This window comes from Calliopsis andreniformis, chromosome 9, assembly GCF_051401765.1.
Source record: "Calliopsis andreniformis isolate RMS-2024a chromosome 9, iyCalAndr_principal, whole genome shotgun sequence".
Taxonomy (NCBI): domain Eukaryota; kingdom Metazoa; phylum Arthropoda; class Insecta; order Hymenoptera; family Andrenidae; genus Calliopsis; species Calliopsis andreniformis.
The window spans coordinates 11,305,616-11,329,258 of record NC_135070.1 but is presented as its reverse complement, the minus strand read 5'-3'; the positions used below and the strand labels follow the sequence as shown (position 1 = coordinate 11,329,258).

Here is a 23,643-nt window from a genome sequence, read left to right as displayed (position 1 = left end):
TGATTTTGGTTAACAGATTTTTTATCTTCTTGAATTCGTGCTCTGGCGAAGGTTCTTCTGACAGCCTCGAAGTGTAGAAAACACCAGTGGCAGGTTAATCGTTGGTACTCGGCTCGTGGAAAGGTTTCGCACCGCGTGGGCGTGCTTCTGCGTCTCAATGTTCATATTCGCGCCACGTGACAACATGTCGACGTCTCGTCAGGGTTCGACGACCCGACGGAATCGTTACGCGCGGTCCTCGACGACCACCAGCGTCACGCAGATGCTCAGCGAGTCGTGCTCGAGCCTTCTGCAGCGACTGACCACCAGGGTACGTGGTACCTCGACTGTGAACGACAACGTGGCCAGCAAGCCTGCGTCCATAAGACGTTCGCCTAATACGAACCATCTAGGCAGCACGAGGACCCGTTTGGAGGATAAATACTCAGCGATCCTTGACAAGTATTCGAGAAAGAAGCGCCACGATCACTCGGACCGCGACTCCGTGGACTACAGGCGCACCCGCGAGCGGGATCACAGCTACTTCTACCGCGAAGACAGCCCCTTCGTTCGCGATGAGAAGACTCTAGAGCCGTCGATGACGAGAACAGTGATCAAGAGCCCCGCGAGCGTGGTGCTCTCAGAGAAGGCCTACCCTTACGTCAAGTCCCCCACGGTGAAGGACTTCAAGCGCGAGAAGACGCCAGGCTATCGCCGATCGGACCGCCAGACTCTGCTGACCTCTGAGACGTATCGACGCTATGGCAGACACAAGTCAGGCCACGCCGAGACGCGCACTCGTAAAGTGAGGCCCTATCGTAACGGCAAGAGCGAGCAACTGGAGTCCAGCTCCACTGCTCTCAGATTAGCCCGACCGATGAAGCTGGAGACGTCGACGAAGGAGAGGAGGAGCGACGCTGTGGACCCCGATAAGACGCCCACGACCAGCGTCGTTCGGGAAAATGACGCCAAGACGGGGCACGAGGACACGGATCCCACGATCGCCGCGAGAGAGGCGAAACGGAAGGAGATACAGAGTCTGATCATGATGTACGCCGCCATGGAGGACACTTACAGCCAGCTGGCGGCCGGCGGCCAGGTGAAAATGCGACCGAGCACCACGGACATAATCGCCAGCAAGTATAGGAAAGACATCCATCAAACCGAGCGAAAAGACGACGCGAAGAGCGCCGTCTCGGCTGCGAGTGTCGTTAACAACGCGGACCACGCGATCCAACACGCGATTGTAAGTTGTCGAACCGCGCGCATTGCCGATATCTGTGGCCCCTGGTTCGCGGCAGTGTTGTCACCCGTCTCGCCGAAAGCGTGTCCCGTTGCTGTTACCGCTGTTGTGTACCTCCCTCCCCGTTTTGCCTCCTTATCACGTGTGGCTGCTGTTTTGCTGCGTTCACAGTCGTTAACTAGTCCCTCCCCTCGACCCTCCACCTGGCGCGGGCTTTGCAGACACGGGAGTGCGTCGAGGTTGACTAATGATACGTAGTTTCTGTGCAACCCCTGTCACCAGTGTCCGAACCCCTCGCAGAGCCTGGCTAGCCTTCGGGGACCTCGAGCACTTGGGGTCCAATTGGAGTTCACTTGTACTCGTGCTGTCGTATCGAGAGAGTGCTCTGGGAGATGTGAATTGGGGGTGGAGGGAATACTTTGAGATACTGTGGTGAGCTGGTGAGTTGGCACTTGGAAGGAATATGGGTTTGATTGGTTGTAGGAGATTCCTCTGTGGCCCATGTTTGTTGGTATCGAATACGTAACCTGGCGTTTTGTTTTGATGCTAGAGCGTGCTGGTTTGTGTTTGAGATCGAGGATTTGTCGTTAAGTCTGAGGACTGCTGAGGGATATTTACGTTTATCGGTGCGAACGCTGGGTTGAATGTCTATTAGCGTGGGTAGATACGGTCTAAGTAATACGAGTAGGAAATTTTTATGTACAGCACGAGCTAGGAATTTTTATTCCAGTAGGATGAGAGCGCCAATTACTGCATGCCGATCAATTATTGTTCCTGTCCTTTTATTTTCACGTATAGTAAGATGTAGCAGCGTAAAAATATTTAGTTTCTAGATAAAGTGAAATATTTTCTGCTTAAAACTGCTGTAATTTGTTATATGTGGAAATAAAAGAGGGGACAGAGTAATCTATCAACAGACAGTATTGGTAAAGTATTGGTACTCTTACCTTATTTGAAGAAGTAACGCTTTGTGATCAAATACCGCTATAGTAGCTTTCAAAAGCAAAACAACAGACAGGGCTACATGGTGTCTATGACAAATACCCTTTCTACCCCTGTACTATCCCAAGTGCCAAATTACCAGCGACACGTAGTACTTGAATCTTGGTCGACTCTAAGTGCTGTGCATTAAGTGGTCTTTACAGTCTGCGAATTGTAAATTAGAATGAGACACTTGCTGCAACAGTAAAAGAAATTATTTGAGTTCATGGTACGTAGGCCATCAATTCCTAAGGACATATGGATGCATTTAATTAGTGTCATCTCCTGCGTGGACACACATAGGTCTATGTATACAGTTACCCAATGAAATTAGAGAATTTCCATATATGCAGTATCTATCTGAGCCTGTGTATCAAAGAGATTGACTCTGATTATCAACCCCTATTGCTTTCGCTATCTTCATTCCTTCCACCCACAATGCGCGCTTTCTAGCAACCGGTGAAGTTTTTCCCTGTCCCTTTTCTCTGTGATGGTTGGAGCAAGAGCTTTTTGGCTACGTTTTATATTTCTCTTTTCCTTACTTTCATTTTATTGTTGTGACTTTTTTCTCTAACATCTGTAAAAGAACAGTCGAGGGTGCATACCTAGTGTGTTGAAGATTGAAATAACCGACAGTGTACCGTGGTGGCCTGCCTTCTCTTTCTACCGAGAATAGTTCCATTAAAGCCCTGCGTGTTCGAGTTACGATAGACAATCGAGAGTATCCGGTCGGTTCGCGTTTTTTATTCGCTTAGATCGATAAGATAGGCTCGAGGTGTCGATCGATCGATCGGCACTGCCGCGGTGGCGACGCGTCACGATGATCGATTGCTCGGGATCGACCTTCGTGGAGCTCGTCCACCCGCGCGACCACGTAAGTACTTTCTGCCAAATCATTGATTAATTAACAAAAAGATAAAAAGAGTCCTCTCCGAGCGTGTTAGAAAAGTAACGTGACGTTCACTCGAAAGAAGCTGTCCGACGGTCATTTCCTTGTCGTCCATTCTCTAATATTCAAATTTTATTTAATTGGCTACGCGAATAAAACAAACCGCTCGAAACGATTATTTTCTCGGGTCTCTCTAAAAGAAGATAAAAGAAAAGCCGATCGCGCGGTAAATAAATAGAATTGTCATTGTGCTTTGGTCTTTGCCTGCCAACTATTCTAGCTCGTCGCGCGATAGAATTGCATCGGGACGGCTACCTTCGAGGCACGGTACCGGAAACCTAACTTTAACACGAAAGTACGATAGTAAAACGAGGGTAGGAAAAAAAAGAACCGAAGTCTAAACGGTACTTAACTCTAAAAAAAAAAAAAAGTAACGAAGTAAATACGTAACAAAAGAGGTAAAAGAACAAGAATATTAAAAAAAAAAAAGATACAGAAAAAAAAATGTTCGCTTTGTGCCGATGGTAAATTCGTAACCGCAACTTTCTGACTTGGCAAACCATTTTGCCCTCTCCCCTTTCTCTCTGATTGTTGGGTTACCATCTCCGTTGTAATGGAATGGAATGGAATGGAAATGGATATGGCACACGGATTGGTCACTATGGTCGACTGGGCGCTCGGATCGGGTGGTTCGATGATGACCGATGACGATGATGATGTATCCCCCTTCTTCCTCCCCACCGACACACTCGTACGTTCGTCCGTGCTTACACACGTCCTCTACCGCGTGTTACACGGGTCTCCGCCCTCGTGGTGGTGGTGGTGGTGGTGGATGACGGTGTGTGGCAATCGGTTGACGCGACGGCCCTGGATGTGGACCCACCGTCCTCTCGCTACCCGCAATGGATCTCGACACAACAACAACGACGACGACGACAACAACGTCTGGGTGGCCGCCAACGACACACACACGAAACCATCTCTGGTGGCGGGATCGACTACGACCGGTGGGGAACGTTCCTCTGTCCGTCATCGTCGTGAAACCGAAACACGGGGGACCGATCGTCGACGCAATGGTCCGGACACCAAACGGTGCTCTCAACACTGATTGGGTCCTCTGTTGGCACGCGCCGCTGATACCGATTCCGCCGGCCCATACGTAGAGCCCACGACCGCCCTCCGTCGTGGACGACGAAGACGGCCACCTTGTTTACCTATCCGGCGACATCCTGGCAAATAGATGTTCGTGAATACGTGAATACACTCATTGTAGTAGATTTAAGCAAGCCTCGGATCGATTGATCGGTCGATCGATCGAACGGTTTACCTACGGATCTGCCCATAGTCTCTTTTTGTTTTTTTGTTCTCCTTCCTGGGGGGGACTTCTGTTCACCCCTCAAGGAGATCTTTACCTTCGTCTGTCTCTCTATATCGCTTCCTTGCGGGGCCTTATGTAAGTTTCGTTAGCGCGAGAAGTAGAGAGGAGGATTTAGAGTTTTTAGGTAACGTGTAAATCGGGGAAGATATTAAAGGATACTGAAATTGTTTTCTTAGTATTCTGTGAATAACTTGCTCGGTATTCTTTCAGATCATTTTCGAATGTTTTCTTGGGCCGTGTAGTATTTGGGAGTAGTAGTTTGTATGACTTTCTTAGAGGGGTTTAAATAGTAATGATTTGTTTTAATTTGAGGGATGAAATCATTGCCTGATGTGCGATGTTCATTGGGAGATTAATTCGCTGTGGAAGAACTGATATTAATAGCTGTGCAGTTGTAGGTGTCTTTAATTCCGTTTTATTAATATCTCTTGTATGATCTTCCAATGGAAATCGTGGGAAGAATTTAGTAGCCACTTTAAAGTAATTGAAACCGGTGTCTTGTGTCGCTCGAAATGAATTCTTAACGTGGTTTCATTTGTCATATGTAGTTTATCTTAGAAAATAATGCATTGTGTTCAAATTTATATTAATAGACATAGAGGATTTTCACATTATTAGTATTTTATATAAAAGAAGATTAGTTATGTTATTTTCAGTATGTCTATCATTTAAGTCTAAAATATTTAATCAGTTTTATTACATTCTTTAGAAAAAAAACTAACGAGATTATTTAACTTTTTTTAGTATACATCTCCAAAAAATCAATTAATTACTCGTAATATAGTTACACAATTGAAATTGATAGTTTGAATGATTCTTTTTTTACAAAATTTGTTTCAAAACTAATTACTGAAAAAGAACTCAAACTTCACTCGAGACACAAGGGATACGATAGAAGATTAAATTTTCAGAAAAAAACATCATCTTTCAAAAATTATGTTCCATGCACTTTGCTGCACTCATTTCCACGCGATCACCGAAGGTGAAGCTAGACCAGAGAGACAGAGAGTTTAAGGAAGGAAGAGAAACAAAGAGAAACTACGCTTGCGCTATCTCCTCGATACGTCTTCTTCGAGATGACGTGTTCCTCTCTCTTTAAATAGGCGTGCGAGGACACTCGACATTCGCTCTCATTACCTCCTGATTATTTTTCTCAAATATTTATTACTTATCACTCGACAACCTCATCTATCAATAAATTAACCACACGTAGTTTCACTTGCTAAAAAAAAATTAAGAAAATCTGAATCTGCACACTAAGCCAATTCATCGGGACAGCGAATGTCATCTGCCCTCAGCAGCCATTTATTGTTAGGGTACCTCGACCTTTAGGAGAGCAGCAGTTCCGATCGATATCAAGCTCTATGATACCGTTTTTTTTTTCCACTTTATCATACATCCGTTCACAATATTATGACGTACGAAACGACCGACCGAACGTCCATACTGCAAGCACGTTCTTGTTGCTCCTCATTGACGATTGCTCTTCACCCAAGTGTCCCTTCCATCCTGGTGAAGAGCAACAGATGATGCACAGTAGCCATCTAGTGACGTAACAAGTTCACTGTCGTCGAATTTCCCTAGACATAATTCTAGTCAGTATATACATTAAATAAGACAGACAGAAAAAAGAAAAAGTGAACAGACTTGAGGAGTAACATGGACGTCCTTCGATGGTCGCGAGGTCTTCTACCTACCCAGACACTTATCTACCTTTTTACATTGCAGATAAAGTACTGGCCACCCTAGGAGAGGGTACTTTTGGAAAAGTTGTCAAGGTTAAGGACTTGCAAATGTAAGTGGCAGCTCACGTAACTACTACGTAGGTAACCTACAACCTCGGCTTCTCTTTCTGCGCGTCGCCAAACAGCCCCAAAACGATTCCCCCATGTGTTCTCCATCGTTCCTCCTACCTTCCCACCTATCGCCCTTGCCTCTAACGTGTACCGAGGAGAATCCCAGAGGTGCGTGGCGCGACTCGAGTTATAGCAGGGTCAGAAATAGCCGATGCCGTACTGTCACAAAATGACGCGCGACTAGTCGCAATAATAGGATGGCCTTGCACTTTGTTTTACGGGCCAGGCATCCTCGACGAGCGCCGCGAACGAGCGAGCGAACGAATCGCAAACTCGGCATTGGCCGAACGTCCAGATTCTTCTCCGACCGAGAATTCTCGGTTTTATAGAAAAATCTTTTCGACTGGCCGCTCGATGGGTCCGCGACACGCGGAATATCGGAGGCCTTTGGTCAACGAGTCCACAGTGTTGTCTAATAAAAGTACAATGACGTTTTCAGGGATCACGTGATGGCTCTAAAAATTATCAAGAACGTAGACAAGTATAGGGAAGCCGCGAAGCTCGAAATAAACGCCTTAGAGAAAATTGCTACCAAGGATCCAGAAGGCCAACAGTTAGTATTCACAACGACTGTTATCTGTTTATCTTTTTCACGTTTGATCGCATAATCGCGCGGTGGGAGTCTATTCTATTCACCTCTGAAATATTGTGATTGTGTTGCAGCTTGTGCGTGAAAATGCTCGACTGGTTCAACTATCACGGACACATGTGCATTGCCTTCGAAATGCTTGGTCTTAGTGTCTTTGATTTCTTGGTACGTATGCAGAACATTGGGAGAGTTGACTTAAATGGACTGTAGAGTTATTCTTTGGATTAAAGTACACTCGCAGTGATCGTCAGTTGTATCTACATGCGCTGGTGTCTGAGAGATGGTTCCATTTTTTGTGTCTCTCTAGCTGCACCTTGTACTGTAGACAAGGGATATTGAACGTAGACTTGTAATTGTTCTGCATTTTACAGAGAGATAACAAGTACCAGCCTTATCCATTGGAACACGTCAGGCATATCGGGTACCAGCTTTGCTACGCCGTCAAATTTCTACACGACAACAAACTCACGCACACCGATTTGAAACCGGAGAATATATTGTTCGTAGATTCGGACTATGAAAGCCAATACTACGACAAGAAAGGAAGGAATTTTGTAAGTAGCTTTGCGAATTGTTTCGCGAGTAGTTCTTATAGTAGTAATGTGTGTAGTTGTGGCGTGTCGTGGCTCGAATTCTTCAAAGTTTTATCTTTTTAAGCGAAAGGAGATCAGGCGCGTGAAGCGAACTGACATTAGGCTTATCGACTTCGGCAGCGCTACCTTCGATCACGAACATCACAGCACGATCGTCAGCACAAGACATTACAGAGCGCCAGAAGTAATCTTAGGTGAGCATTCTTCTTGAAATCTGTTGAATAGACTAGATTTATTGAACGTTGAAAAATTCGTTTGATACAAGATACTAATCTGATGCTTTTACTTTCGTAGAATTAGGATGGTCACAGCCCTGTGACGTTTGGTCAATTGGCTGTATCCTCTTCGAACTGTACCTGGGTATTACTTTATTCCAAACACATGATAACCGCGAACATTTAGCGATGATGGAACGTATACTTGGTACGATTCCTCATCGTATGGCTCGCAAAACCAAAACCAAGTACTTCTATCATGGTAAATTAGACTGGGATGAGAAAAGTTCTTCGGGCAGATACGTCCGTGACAACTGCAAACCTTTACACGTAAGTAGTCATTATATTATTTCACAACTACAATTGCCGTTTTATTTTTGGGTCACTGTGTATTTAATTTTCTCCAGTATCATCGGAGACATTACTCAATCGCTGCAATAGTGACGTAACTAGAAAATTGCGGTTTTGAATTATTTATTAAAAAAAAAAGACGATTCTTATCTCGTATCCCGGAAACGCATAATTTTAGAGTTCTCTAGTAGTAATGTCATTGTGTAGTAAATGAGCTATATGCTGCAGGGATCGAAATGAACAGTTAAATCTTTTGTTTCAAGGAATAACCTATTAAAAAGTTCCATAACTATTTCGATCCCTGACACAAGAAGTGCTCCGTTTTAAATTATTAATTTATAATATGTCTAACAAGTTATATATTTGTTTCTTTTTTTGTGTGTGTAGCGTTGTATGTTATCAGATGACGAAGAGCATCGACAGTTATTCGATCTTATTCAGAAGATGCTCGAATATGAACCATCCCAAAGGATAACGCTAAAAGACGCGCTGGTGCATCCATTCTTCGACGCGTTACCAGCGCACCAGAGATTACCAGACCTTCGAGCAGGTGGCGATACACAACAATCCCATGAACGATCACATTCTCTCTCTCGATGAAGCTAGGAAAGGGACCGACTTCCCTGCTGGACAGACACTCCACTGTTGATACTACTGCCCTACACCACTATCCTTGCATTCTTAGATTCAACAAGACTGTGTATTTTCCGTGATAACGAGATTCGATGACGGTCAGCCTTTAAGACTCGAAGAATCTGAAGCGATCGAGAAGCAAGAGCTTCGAAAGTTCGACTCGTCTAAAAGAAATATCGATGATCGATGAATGTTATTTAAATCGCAGATAATTGTAAGAATTTAAAAAAGCAGTAGTGCAAAGGTGCTGTGGAACTCGGACTCAAATTGATAATATTGTACGACGGATCGTTAAGATCTCAAGTATCAAGATTATAGTATAAACGTCTCATCTCCGTTTAGCCAATCGTCTAAAATTGATAGTTAGCTAAATTATTATTGACGAGGTCCCTGTTACTGGCCCAAGTGTGCCGGTGTGTCTGCTCAGTATAGCGTAACAGAGTCCCAGGAACAACTGTAAACATTTTCTAAACACTCTTTCTGTACATTTTACCCTTTAATTTTATTACAATGTTATGCAACAAAGTTTGGAGTAAAGAAGGGTCGCAGTTTATACTCTTGTTTGTTATAGATTGATGACCACGGCGTGTTTAGTAGTAAGAGAATCAGATTAGCGTAAGACAGTATAGATAAATATATGCATACGTGTTGAGATAATTAAGAGATAACAAAGAGAGAGAAAGTGAGAAGCGAGAAAGGGAGTGTGTGAGAGAGACTTAAAGAACGCCAATTAATCGTCGTAAAAAAAGAAAAAAAAAAAGAAAAAAATAACATTGTCGGATACCACGAGGGATATCAACATTATTATTTTTGAGAACGTTTAACGTATCTTATTTTTCTCTCGACATTTTCAACCAGACTAATGAATCTTTCTTTTTCGGTTAAACCTATATCTGAATTTTGTTGGATTTCCTTCTGATTACAGACAATCATGTATATTTTGTTTCACCGATCCTTACGAAATTGATAGAAGGTTACAGTGAGACTACCTACTTGTTTTTAAATGCCTACGATGAGTTCTACACATGCATTCGCATATCATTAAAGAAATGTAAGCTTGCGTACAATGCAGACGCTTCTGCTTTTATTTCGCGAATTAGAGGAAGAAACCTTCAGGATTTCGAAGCTGTACCATTTACTCATCTGTGACTTGTTTGTCTTTTAATTCTTATACACACGACACGACAGAAGTTTCAGTGAATCCTGCTACTCGTACAAAGAAAAAAACAAGATGTCTTAAATACTGAGAATATGCTGTTTCGAGTAGCAATAAACCACATTTCTTTCAAATAATCGGGAAATTTATTACTTCACCAGCAAATTAAATATCCCAATAATTTACAGTGATTCAGTGATACATCTATACAGTCTGAAATAACTTTTTTTTTTCCTTAAAATAGGTGCTTTGTAACAGTCATTTTACATGCGAGCCTGCTCAACAGGTTCTTTGAGAAACATCATGCCAAATAAAAAACAGAAGACACATATCACGCGTACATGTGGACCGAAGTATTTGAAACCTTATCATAGCTTTGGTTGAGATTACAATTTAGGCCAGGTATAAACTGGAGGTATCGATGGTGTGTAACTTGTGTCATACATTTGCGCCTTGATAAACTCTTCGAAATTTGCGGGCTTAGGATGAACTGTTGCGATGCCTGTATAAACCAAAACGAGAGATTTCGTAAAATATGTCAGCAAAATTCCATTAATTAAAAGTTAAAAGTTAAAATGTCTTACCCTTTTCATAACCGTATTTTATAATCTCAGTGGCAATTTTCAACGAACATTTCTGAATATCTTGCAACGGTGGATACAAGTTTCCAGTCTCTAAGTCTGCCTCTGTGACCATATTGGCTAATGCTGTGGCAGCAATCAGGAATGTTTCTTCGGGGATTACACGCAGAGCTCCGCATATAACACCTAAAGCGACTCCAGGGAAAATATAACTGTTGTTCCCTTGACCTGGGTGGAAGGTTCTGCCTTCGTATGTAACTGGATCAAAAGGCGAACCACTGGCAAATATGGCTTTTCCCTGCAAATAACAAAAGAAAATAAGTAATTTAAATAATTCATCGAGAATAACATTTTTAAATACTTTAAAGAACATCTATTACCTTTGTAATAGTATATGCTTCTTCAGCAGTACATTCAGCTTTATGCGTTGGGTTACTCAGAGCAAAGATAACTGGTCTCTCGTTGTTCTTTGCCATTTCTTCTAATATTTCTTTTGTAAAAGCACCGCCAACAGCTGCAGCGCCAACAAGAATCGTCGGTTTCACAGTCTTTATTACATCTATCAAAGTATCCATTGGCGGATCATCGCGAGCAAAGCGCATCTTATGATCTGTCATTCCTCCGCGTGGTCGATTCTTTACTAATAAGCCTCTTGTGTCGACCAGCCAGACCTTCTTTTTAGCCTCTTCTTCGCTGATGCCTTCTCTTTCCATTGCCATAGTACATAGCCATGCGATTCCTAAGTTCGCCTGAAATTTTCAATTTGTTTTCAACTTGAATCTTAATCAGGATTCAATTGGCAACTTATAAAATATGAGGCAATGAGCGTAAAAGTGGGCTGAGCCACATTTTGTTACAAAGAAATACCCTATTATATTTTAGATCGTTTATTTTTCCAAATATTGAAGTTGGTCAATTGTTGCTCTCAATGCCTCATATATAGCATAGATAAAAAAATTAGTACTATCTACCTCTCCAGCACCCTGGAAAACAATCCTATGATCTGAAAGTTTGGTCTTCGTGATTCGAAGGGATGCCAAGATGCCAGCAACAGCAACAGATGCAGTTCCCTCAATATCATCGTTGAATGTGCAGTAGTCGTCGCGGTATTTTTCGAGTAATCTAAATGCATTGGAGTTTCCAAAGTCTTCAAACTGAATGAGAACGTTCTGACCAAATCGCTTGACGCAAGCAGCCATAAATTCGTCCAAAATTTCATCGTATTCTGGACCAGTGAGTCGTTTGTTTTTATGGCCTAAGTACAGAGGGTCATCTAAGAGTGTCTGGAACAGAAAATAATATTTAAAAATTGCTGTTACTTCATTCTATTTAAATATTCTAAATATTAGCACGTATCTGAAGAAAATATGAAAATGTAGGAAACATTACTAAAATTACCGACTCTGATTTTTTTAGTGAACAACTGAACATACCTGTGTGTTTGTGCCAACATCCAAAGTAATTGGCAACAATTGGTGGGGTTTAATACCAGCTAACGCAGTATACAAACACAATTTTCCAATGGGTATTCCCATACCATAGACTCCCAGATCACCCAACCCAAGAATTCTTTCGCCATCTGTCACACAGATAGCTCGTACATCGTGTTCAGGCCAATTTTTTAAAACGTTGTATATGTTGCCCTTATCGTGCATGCTTATAAACATGCCACGTGGTTTACGATATACCAAGCCAAACTTTAAACACGCGAGTCCTACTGTAGGTGTGTACACCAGAGGCATCATTTTAGCTACATCTTGTCCCAGCAAACGGTAGAAGAGTCTTTCATCTCTGTCCTGGAATACAACATTTCATTTTGAGTTCTGAAGATTAACCTGAATAAAATACTAGGAAAATATTAGATGATAATTTTCACGTACCAGGAGATTTATTAAGAAAATATATTTCGAAAGGTCGTCTGTATAACGCTCCAAATTTATGAGGCATTGTTGCAGCTGCTCTTCCTGAGTTTTCACAACTGGTGGTAGGAGTCCATGTATACCCAAAACTTGCCTTTCCTCGATCGTAAACGACAACCCCTGAAATAAAAGAATTTTTTTCTTTAAAGTAAATCTAAAGAAATTAAGGTTAACAAATTTTTTAATAACATTTACGTAGACTTCAAACACACTTTGTTACAAATTCTAGTAATCTTCCTAGAACAGATCAGCTGTTCTCCTACTCACTTTTGCATTACAAATAAATTACTCTTGCTAGCACTACCAAAATGATCTGATCTCGTTTGTATAATTCATTCAAAACGTAAGCTCGTATGGCTTCGCGTTATAATCTGATTGAAGCAAAAATAGTTGCTGTCAGCTGAGAGTCAGTAACTACCAAGAAAAAGCAAAGAATTAACTAACGCAGCAAGAACAAATATTCAAGACAGAACATACTGATAAGAATTAACGAACACCCTCGGGATGTAAATTGCCATGATCCACATCCAATTTGCTCAAGGATCCACTTAACTGTGCAGCAATATGCTTCGGGCATTTACGTGGAATGTTAGAAAGGGAAATTAACTTTTCCAACTAGATGGAAAAATTTCTAATAAATTCTTAATCTCTAAATCTGCCCATAGCTACAATATGCCAGCGTTTTACAATTGGTACATAAATTAAAATTATTATGTAATTATTATTACTTCACATCTCGATATCTTTTCGATTTTTAATGAATCTTTTTTCGATGTAAATCACTTGATATCTTTTCAATCTCTAAGTGTTATCAAATACTACTGTTTCCAAGATACAGTGAGTATTTTTAATGTTCCTCGTAACATAGACCATACTCTGCTGTCAGTGATGACTTCCGGTTTCCGATTCAACTCGCGGCGTGTGTCTGGCAAGAGTATTTTTCTATCCTTGCCAATGACACTTGGAATACACAGTCATTATCAATATTTAGCCACGCTAAATACGTTATATCTCATCTATACTGCGCGGACTATTACATAATTACGTTTATTGATTTTCATTTATTAAAACTTATACGCTAAATGACCTTCCCACAAGGAATATATTTCAATAAAGAAATCTAAGGACACATGTTACCATAATAACTACGAACTGATAGATAAGATAGAGTGTACATGAATTTTAAAAACGATTTTATTATTACTTTTTCAGCAACTGACATTCCGATTTTAACATAAATTTACTATACACGTTACGCAAAGTTTTGAGGCAAAAATAGTTTCCCTCGAACATCGAAGAAATTACTTAATTACTCCAAGATAATGCTACAATTGTGTACGAAAAGCTCGTAACAATTCGAAAAAGCATTTCATACAAAAGTTTTATTTATGATCGAGTCGAAGCTCATGTCATTATTCCTCGAAGCGCGCTATTAAGAGTAATACTCGCAAATTGATTTATTAGTTTAGGATCAATGAGTCTCCATATATCTGGCCATCCTTAGTCAGCGAATAAAAAAGACGAGTTGTTAAATGTTTCACTGATAAATCGCGAAACGATAACGCGTGCTTATTCGAGACAAAATGGTAATTTGTTGTGACAAAAGTCACGATTACATAAGTCGACAGACAGCATCGATTACTTCGTGGAGCTGTATCGATCGACAATTGAGGGACTCGCTAAAGCGAATTCTCCGATGACAGGAATTTACCCTGGTCATTATGCATTCAGAACGCACAAGAATAGATTTCGCTTTAATGAAACTGACACATTCAATTAAAACGATTTTATCATTATCATTCCTATTGTTGTCTACGGCGAATGATCTATGTTGAAAATTGCAATCTCGATGTTGACATTTCAAATATCGAGGTATTTTCAAAAATTTTAGTTCTTGTAAATACAAATTGAGTAAGCGATACAATTGCACAAATCGATGACTGCATTCGTCTATAGTTACATGCGAATGCAATGCAGCAAGAAGACTTTGCGCTTTGTATTTTTGTAACATGCAAATTCTGAAGAGATTTGCATGTGACCATTATTTAGGTTTGAACTTTGAGACGTTGGTAACTATTTAGAGCTAGCAAACCTCGACCAAGTGATATATTTGCTAAAGCATACAAATGTTAAGAAGTAAATACGAGGGACATTAATTATTGGAATGCTATACTTGTACCTCGAATTGCTACGATTTTTGGGGATTCAAAGAAGAAGCATTACCATAGGAAAAGTTTCTGATTGTAATAAGTCATGGAACAAATTTCAAGTTATAAAATGTAGTAAGTTTGATCGAAATGTTGAGATTTCAATTCTTATTCAAATACGACAAAATAATGTAATATTCTAGACAACTGCATTTGAGAAATCTTCCAGTCACACAAGCCACAAGATTAAAGCAATGTAATCCTCATTTCCTACGATCGAACCTCCATCAGGAGCAGCGGTACCTTTTTACAAAAGATTCCATTCACAGTCTCGCTTCTTTATAACTGAATCTAACCAGCTGGAGGGTCAAGACACTCGTCGAAAGTTACTAGTATTTTTCCACCCGGAGTGTCGAGGTCATTGACAATGCTTCATGTGCCTGATTGTGAACTAGACCACCGACAACACCAATTGACTGTTATAAATTACAGTAGGGGACGAGCTATCATCCCTTCGATCCACGACTTTTAAGATTTAAAGACTGAAACGAGTATGTAATTACATTCGACGCTGTTAATGCCTCCAATGGATGTTCTTTTTATCGAGACTTGAAAGAGTGCTTGGGGAAAGCTTGAGGAAAAAGAGATTTATTAATTGTTTCAGTGATAGACTGAACAGTGGTTAACTGTTTCAGTATTTCTTTGATATCTGTAAAGTGTTCGAAGAATAAATGAACAAATAAGAAGTAGGTGCACTAAATGAAGAAAACATCCATTTCATAAAGCTGATACAAGTCATTTTACTCATTATGTATTAAGAATCTCTGTTATGGAGAAATAATACCTATATATCTAAAATGGTATGTTTCCAGATCTACAATTGAGGTAATTTTGGAGAATTATTTCATTTCACAGTGAACATTTTAAATAATACGAATATGTATCAATATCAGTCCTGCATAGAATAAACTGACGGCCCAACTGTGCTAGAAAGATCTGAAATAAAAAAGTCTTAACACAACCAAAGAGAAAAGACAATCTTCACAGACAAACTGCACTTTCTTGATACCCTACCAGAACCAATGGAAACCGAGACCTTTAGTACCAGTGTTCTATTACCAGACTTTCTGATAATTCTCAGTCTATTATGGTTCGCGCAGTCGTGTTGAATGTTCTCCACATTTCGAAGAATAACTGTCTAATTACGCCGCGTCAATAAGTGAAATGTAATTAAGTGTTACACACATAAATCTGGACAAGCAGGTTGTGCTTTATGGATAAAGTGATTCAGTGATAAGGCTAGAAGATACACACACAAATGTACACCCAGCATTGCACAAATGGAAACTACGTACTCATTGGCTCAATAGAAGAATTGTGTCTACTAGCAATAAAAGTAATGGGAAACGGAAAAGTAGAGTGAACAGGATCTTCTGATATCGACAGGAGTAGCTTCTACTGTAGAGATAATGTCCAAAATATCGTATCTTACGTGAGTGAGAACTGTGAACACATGAACTACCGATTCACGAAAATGAGATAGCAGAAATCAAGAGATTGGTTTACGCAGGGGGGGCACTTGAAATGTTTGAAAAAAAGATAAAGATGAAAGACAATAGTTATCAATGCTAGACGGGGAATATCTGAAATATCCTATACGAGACGCATTCGAGTATCTGTAAACAGATAACCGCAACAAGGTCTCGCGGTTGAAGTACAAACCAAGAAAGGAAGTGTCTGAAGGCAGATCGTATAGTTATCTCTTGTTTTTAACGATTCAAAATATTCACGAATGTATCAAATATTTCACACATTTTTCTCGGTAAATAGCATTAATTTCTACTCTTTTCCTATGTTGGCTAAGGTGTACTATACACCTATATAGGATACATAATTAAGTAATTAATATATTTTCAATCGAATGTTGAGGGTTTATCGTAGTTTATGAAACAACGCTATTTTGGTTCCTTCAATTTCAACGCCGTTTGAATTAAATGATTATGCACGTTATCGTAGCCATTTGGAATCGTCTGACCTCGACAATTCCAAATTCTTAAAGAACCTCAGTATTATAACATTTTTATCGTCTTTATTTGATTAAAATAAATCGGAGATTGTAAGAACCATATCTACGTGCTTTAAAATTAGTTTTCATAGAAACAAATAATTACTATATAATAAAATGTTCAATGGCTAGTATAAGGCAATCCTGAGTCACTAGAGTGACTGATAGCTTTCGTTTAACAGCTGATGCCCAAACATGTCATTACGGCTGTGCTTCAAAGGCTAAATTCATATTTACTCATTTAGTAAGAACTTAGCTCATTCTTTCTTTACTACTTAGATATTTCATTGTCATAGAATTATAAATAATTTTTCGAGAATTGAGTTTTCAAATATAAAACGACAAGCTGATATTTGAAAACAGTTAAATCTTAAGTTGATTTATAAGAGACTATATCACGTTAATGTATATTTCTGAGCTTCTACTCGAATTTATAAAAGTGTACTTGGTTTGCTCTATAATTATTCAAAGTCTCCTTGGTTGCAAAATACCCTAACAATTTTCCTTAACATGACTCTTCTGTGCTCATTACAAGCAACAAGTAGAAGTACAGTAACGTAACACTGACATCATTGAAAGTGTACTTTCACAAAGCACAGGTTGCACAGGTTGCACAGGTGCATCCCCGCGGCGCGCAAAAACGCGTTCTCTCTAACGACGTGAGTTGTGTAAGCTTTTCTTTTCGCTCCTTCGCTTTTTTCCTGTTATTATGCAAGACTCTATATCGCGTAACGAGCGAACAGTATTACTTCGCGATGTATACGAGAAGCTCGACGAAAATAAATCGAAGCATCTCGGCTCAAGGACACGGCTGATTACGCGTATGCGCTGACTATCGTTCTAAGTGGGCAGGTACAGTTGGTGGAAGGAGTAGACGAAAGCTGCGAAAGCAGAGGACAAAGTTAGTAGCATCCATGAGTGTCTTACAGGTGGACCAGAAGAAGACTGTATAAGGTGCTCGATAACAGGTGTTAGAAATTTCTTCGTTTCAAAAATTGTAAAGATTGCATTTACAGCCTTGTTTCAGAGTTAATAATTATAGAGAGAACGTCTGAAATGTGTCTGACTTGGGATTGGGACTTATTCTACTGACTGCTATGGCTCACCAAAGTAGGCAGTAGAATGAGTGCTAAGTCAGACATATATAACTTCGTTAATATCCATCCAAATTCAATGCAACAAAAAGTGCATTAAAGCTTGAACTTTTTACATTTTACAGTGTCACCCTCTTGTCGAATATAAAGAAATTTTTACGATTTGGCAGCCACTTATTTAAGAGAAGATTTTTAAATGAAACTGGACAGAAGTGTAAAATAATTTTCTATAAAGAAAACTCAAGCTTTAATATACTATTTATTGCATCGAATTTGACAAACATATGGAACTTGGAAGCCTGATAATTTTTCACTAATATAAGAAACTGAACTTAGGACAATGTTTTAAGTAATATCAAGGTAGTATTCAAGTAATATCAAAAAAATTCTTTCCTACCCTACAAACTCTACAAATCGCTAGAGTGGGCCTTAAGCACACTGCTATAACTATTCCACCAACTGTACCTAGCCAGCCCCTCAGCAGGCCTCGGGACCAGCACTTCAGACTCGAGAATTCCTAAGGCTGCGTATTGCATATCGATCCGCGTGGTTAGCGAAGGGTCGCGACGCTGGAAATCGAGAACCACCCTTGGCAACCGTCTCCACGACTGATTCGTTGAGGAGGGACTCAAAATACCCCACGAGAAAGGGGCGAGGACCGAATCGTGGGAACCGATTGGTGGGACCTTCGTTTCTAACTTTTAGCGAAGAGTATACTACGAAATGTTCCCTCTTTAAATGCTCGGGTATTACATCACGATGAACGCTCGTTGTTATCCTTTTCATTTACATGTTGATAATACATGGAGCTCGAACAGCAGAATAGCAAAAGTGTAAAATTCATCACAATCTCGAAAAATTTAATGAAAATAAAAATAGATTAATAAGATACTGTTAACATGTTTATAGTTACACGACCATGACTTACGAATAGATTAGATTAATTTTAGCAATATCTGACAATACTTTCAAGAGATTCTCGTTAAATTTTTGATAAAAGAATGTGTAGATTTGATTAGTGATGGCATATTCTTTTCACTATTTTACAGCTGTTATTTTCAATAATTTTGCAAAACTTGTATCCTTTATGTTGAACGGAGAAGTGAATCAGTGTATTAAACACACTATACATGGGTCAAGATTAGATTAGTAAATTAGAACCCAGAGTCAGCTGAAATCCAAGCTTTATGCGCAATATGTCACAACTGACAATGAGCATCGCAGTTCAACTATTTTTTACTAATAAAGTTCGTCGTGTGAGTGGCGATCGATCGTTCCTCGCTAGCTTTCATTCCCCTTCGCCCTCTCTCTTGGCGCTTATGAAGTGAATAACACACGATCAATGAACTGATGGGCCTCAGGAGCATGCCCACATCGCGATTAAATATCACTGGCCCTGAATCACGAGTTTTCTTCGAGTAATCCGTATTTATTATTACCTAGCTTAGTATTGAGTATCATATAAGCTCTACAAACAATTAATCACATCATATTTCAAAGAACTTCAATTTACACCGAAAGCCAAAAAGGCCTCTCACTTCAAGGAACCTCTCAGTTGCATCATTCTCTTCGAAGACGGCCGAGTCTGAGTCAGAATGATGAAAGTTCTTCCAGGTTCAAAAGGAAAAAAAGCAAAAATCACTCTCATGTCTGAAGACTGACAGGGAAAACGTAAAATTCCAATTGCATTTTGCAACCACAGTAAAACTTATCCACGTGGAAACTTTGAAACGTTTCGCAGAGTCATCAGGAAACTTATTTCCGAGGTCTGACTAACGATTGAACAGCATGCGCCTAAATAAATGACGTAGTTAGAAAAGATTAAAACATTCATTGCAAAGAGAGAAATATAGCTCTTTTGATAGACATTGCATGCACAAAATTATTCATAGACGTGATTTCTTTTTCTGGAAATTCGACTCTTTATGAATCATGAACCTAACTACAAAAAATGTTTTAGTTATTGAATTTGAGTTAGACTAAGTTATATTGTAAAAAATACTTTGGGAATAAAATAAAGTTTATTTCTTCATATGCACGATTTTTTTTAAAAATACATGCACAAAGAGCTAATACATACTTTTTATGGTGACGTATGCACTCTACTAGTACAGAGTTTACAGTTTAGATACATATAAAAATTACTATGCATATATGCAAATATAAGGCCTTTGACACTCCCCACACATTTACATAGATCCTAGAAAAATGTTGTGTACCTTCTATATCTTTTTATGAATAATTTTATATAGACTATATAACATTGTATTGCATAAAGATTCAGGCAAAATCCATTCTACAATATTTGTAGCCTGCTATCAGTTAATAGTGCTCAGTTAGCTGTAATGTAAAGGTCATTGTCCTCTTAGATCTACCACATGCATATATTGAAGGATACAAATTGAAATCGGTGAGGGGTAGCCCCTGCTTGAATTCCACTTTATATACTTCAGCGTATGCAACTCTACGCGACAAGTGTCAAAATACGCGCGAAACTGAAAGTCGACATCGTCTAAATCGCTAAACGCGAAACGACCTTGATTGGTCATAACTCATGGCCTGTTAGTAGTATTTGTAATAGGAAAAAATGTAATAGTATCCCACCGATGACTAATCTATGCGTTATTTAGCACAATGATCTAGTTCTCATACGTACAATACAATGGACTCGGTGAAGGAATGTGGTTCCATGAAATTTAATTAAAGGACCCCTCTTCGTGGAACGAATGAGAGAATTCTAGTGTCGTATTTCCTCTAGATTACATCAGCATATAGAAAAAAATTCAGTCCCAGCTGATGCTCTGCTCCTGTTATTTTATTTTGTTCTGTTCTATGTCATTAAAATTCTAATTGAATATTCTATTGCTATGCAGTTCTAAAGAAACATTTTCAGCTTAAGCAGAAGTAATTTATTGCGAAAAATACGCGATCGTTAAAGTAACATTATGATGACACTTATGTATTAAATAACGCAACTTTGATAGCTGTTTTGCAGGAGAAAAAAGGAGCTAATTCACTCTAAATTCTTAAGAGCTATTCAGTATCTTATCAGTATTAAAGGAAACATGGAACAATGTTGTAAAACGTACGGTATCGTTATTATCTGCGGATGAAAGAATTAATTAAATTGCATAAACGTGTATCTAAGTTCCTGTAATTTTCGCCAAGAAATCGATCGTTCGATTGAAGCATTTTTGACAATCAGGAGATCAAATGTAGATAAACACTCGCGAAGTACAACGAAGTTGTAACAGCACTCGAACATAAGAAGTCTGTCTGTGCCCCACGATTTCATCATTCTTGAATTCTTGTACCGTTAATTCCCGTAATTTCGTATGACGTGAAAGTGAATTTCATGGAACCATAGCGACTACGTGACTGATCCAATGTGCAGTAACATCAATCACCTGTTTCAAAGTGTCACACATATCCCTTATACTTCCGCCACGTGGTTCTAGTCACTATTATTTTACATAATTCATGATTAAACACATATGAGACATTTAAAAACTCCCTCATACTCCCTTTCTTCAATTTTTACATAAAATTTCTATATTAAAGTCATTCTCATACATATAGAAATATAATAAACAATCTATTACAGAGTTTAAATACTACCTAGCTAGTATATTCAAATGAACTGCAATTGTCTTTGTAAGCTCTAAAAGCGCGTCTACAATAAATTAAAAACAGTCTGTCGCGTCAGAAAACTAACAGGTTACTACACTCTGAAATTCTTTCCATTGAAATATATCTATATCGCTCATGTTCTATATAACACACCCAAGGTAGTAAATTCTCCGAAAAATCATGGATACTTGCACTGGTTACCCCAGAAAAATTTCCAGTTTCATATACACACAATAAAGAGGCTTATAGAAATGACAGCGACAAATAGTAAAATACGACAAACCAGTCTGTCGTTTCTTCGCGCTGTCAGTATTTCTACCACGTCATAACAGACGCTAATATCTCTAAGAAATTAAATGACGACGCTCGTTGAAAGGGTAGAAAATTATCGAGCATGAAGCATGGCGATGTTAGACGGCCGAACTGTCAAAACACGTCAGGCCGGTGTCATGAACCACGATAATTATAAGTCACGCGCAGAAATGCATAATTCGAGCGTACCTTGTTCAATCGTGGATGCCTCAAATGATCCAGGCCACGAAATAAATTAGGAGTGACGGAATCGTGTCCTCGTTGGCCCAGCTGATCCTTCTCAAGACTCGACATGGTCGAAGGCTTGCTGTCGCAGGCTAGCTGACTACTGTTTCGACTCCTGCAAACGACGAATCAGGCTTAAGACTAATCAGAAGAGGACTGTCGGTACGACGGAGAACACAGTAGTATCAATCAAAGGTGAGGTTAGAGCGTGGGGAGCGGGCCTCGATTACGTAGCAATCGAGCGAGGCAGCGTTTCCTTTTGAATGTCTCGTATTTTTCATTTACAGAGAATTTTTCTCGGCAAATTTTTCATTTACGATTCTACGTGTTACAGTTGAAGGCACGCTGAAAGATATTTGAAAGCTACGTGCTTCAAGTTTGAGGAAAAAGTAATTTATCGAGGGAGAGAATAATTTGATTCGAAAAGAAATTGTTGGTTTTCCAGAGATATTGATGATAAAAATATGAGTAATGTTAGGTACACGAGATGGTTTTCGTTTTAATTTCTTCGAAGGTGGAAATGATGGAACAGGGCGCTTAGATACTTGTTACGTTACTGAAGGGAAGACTAACTTGGCGCAAGCGCCCGCAACGCGCAGTCGCATGTCTGCGCCCATCGGGTGAGGATCGTTCAACTTACATTTTATGACTATGAATAAATGTTTGCAGCATACGGAAACTTTTAAACCATTGTTTCTTTTAACCTATGCTTCATGCAAAAGATAATTATAATAAGCATATTCCGAATATATTAACATTGTATCTTGCAATTCAAACATTTCGCGCAAAATAGCTCATCGATTTAGCGGTATTTCAAACAATGCGTTCTTTCTATGTAAAAGACGTATATGGAAACTAGTGCAATGACTTGCCGCTATTACGAAGAGTTTTATGTATTATCGATTCGCAGAAGCGTAACGTTGCACCATTGTCTAACAGGAATTTACTTTTTATGTCGACGATAAATCGAGTTTTTCCGCGGTGTGATTATGAGTAATTCAGGAAATGCGATTAACCGAAAGCTATAAAACTACGTCATTGGAGGAACTTTTAGACCACTTTGGCTAAAGGCATTTACAGCTAGTGACAACGCAAATATCACGTATATATCGTATACATATATATTAATAGAAACAAATGACATATAATAAAGTTCTAGTCCATTTAATTTCTGTTACGATTAAACGCAGAAGTTCAAAAACCACCGAATTACCTGTCTTGCAGCTGATCAAGCTGCGAGGTGTCAGGTTCAAGGTCTGCAGTGTCATAACGTAAACGACTCGATTGACGGAGAAAGCCAGTGAAGTGAGATTCTAGCGGTTTCAGGAAACGTTTCGAGGACATATTCGCGGTTTTCGTAAAAGATGCTACTCGCTCGATTCGACATCTCTCGACGAACTGTTATATCCATTGCAATGGTGAGGAGGTTAAGCCGGCTGCGAATGATTGTAACGTCACATCGATTAGTCACTAGTGTGCCCACGACCACGTGACATCAGGCGTACAACGGAAAAATAACAATCCATATCGCGTGATTTGGATCTTCATGGTGATTAGAAGTAGATGTAATAATTCGATTTGCTTTGACATGCTTCCAAAATAGGGAAACTTCGAAGATGTAATAGTACCTAGCTGAAGAAGCGAAAAATGTTGAAGAAATAACAAATTAATGTACATTATTTGATATAAACTCTTTTGTGGTGGATGGTTTTTTTTTAATAAAGTTTCCAACGCCATTCTAAGTGTGATAGTAGGAAAAAATAAGTTGGATTTAAATGTTCTACTTATCATGAAAGAGTTAATCAGT

The 23,643-nt window shown here is 39.5% G+C and overlaps 2 protein-coding genes and 2 long non-coding RNA genes across 6 annotated transcripts; 3 read left to right on the top strand and 1 right to left on the bottom strand.

Moving 5' to 3' along the window:
• Nucleotides 1-18: 18 nt before the first annotated feature.
• Nucleotides 19-10,203, top strand: Doa (CDC like kinase darkener of apricot). The gene is made up of 9 exons (XM_076384151.1): nucleotides 19-1,225; nucleotides 4,256-4,334; nucleotides 6,199-6,265; nucleotides 6,766-6,879; nucleotides 6,990-7,080; nucleotides 7,287-7,469; nucleotides 7,573-7,702; nucleotides 7,803-8,053; nucleotides 8,462-10,203. Exons 1-9 carry the CDS (start codon nucleotides 158-160, stop codon nucleotides 8,672-8,674), a joined length of 2,196 nt encoding a protein of 731 aa, XP_076240266.1. The 5' UTR covers nucleotides 19-157; the 3' UTR covers nucleotides 8,675-10,203.
• On the top strand, nucleotides 1,239-2,413 carry LOC143182868 (uncharacterized). The gene is made up of 2 exons (XR_013002529.1): nucleotides 1,239-1,662; nucleotides 2,368-2,413. It is a non-coding gene; the product is annotated as an uncharacterized LOC143182868 (long non-coding RNA).
• Men (NADP-dependent malic enzyme) lies at nucleotides 9,987-23,181 on the bottom strand. Its single transcript, XM_076384152.1, has 8 exons — nucleotides 23,050-23,181; nucleotides 21,801-21,951; nucleotides 12,325-12,483; nucleotides 11,878-12,240; nucleotides 11,416-11,727; nucleotides 10,825-11,193; nucleotides 10,448-10,742; nucleotides 9,987-10,365 (listed from the first exon to the last, which is right to left on the bottom strand). Exons 1-8 carry the CDS (start codon nucleotides 23,178-23,180, stop codon nucleotides 10,250-10,252), a joined length of 1,896 nt encoding a protein of 631 aa, XP_076240267.1. The 5' UTR covers nucleotide 23,181; the 3' UTR covers nucleotides 9,987-10,249.
• On the top strand, nucleotides 21,899-23,187 carry LOC143182867 (uncharacterized). Of its 3 annotated transcripts, none has more exons than XR_013002528.1 (4): nucleotides 21,899-22,031; nucleotides 22,171-22,456; nucleotides 22,776-22,938; nucleotides 23,061-23,187. It is a non-coding gene; the product is annotated as an uncharacterized LOC143182867 (long non-coding RNA). The 3 variants fall into 3 exon arrangements; XR_013002526.1 differs by having other exon boundaries at nucleotides 23,027-23,154; XR_013002527.1 differs by lacking the exon at nucleotides 21,899-22,031 and having other exon boundaries at nucleotides 22,057-22,456; nucleotides 23,027-23,154.
• Nucleotides 23,188-23,643: the final 456 nt, after the last annotated feature.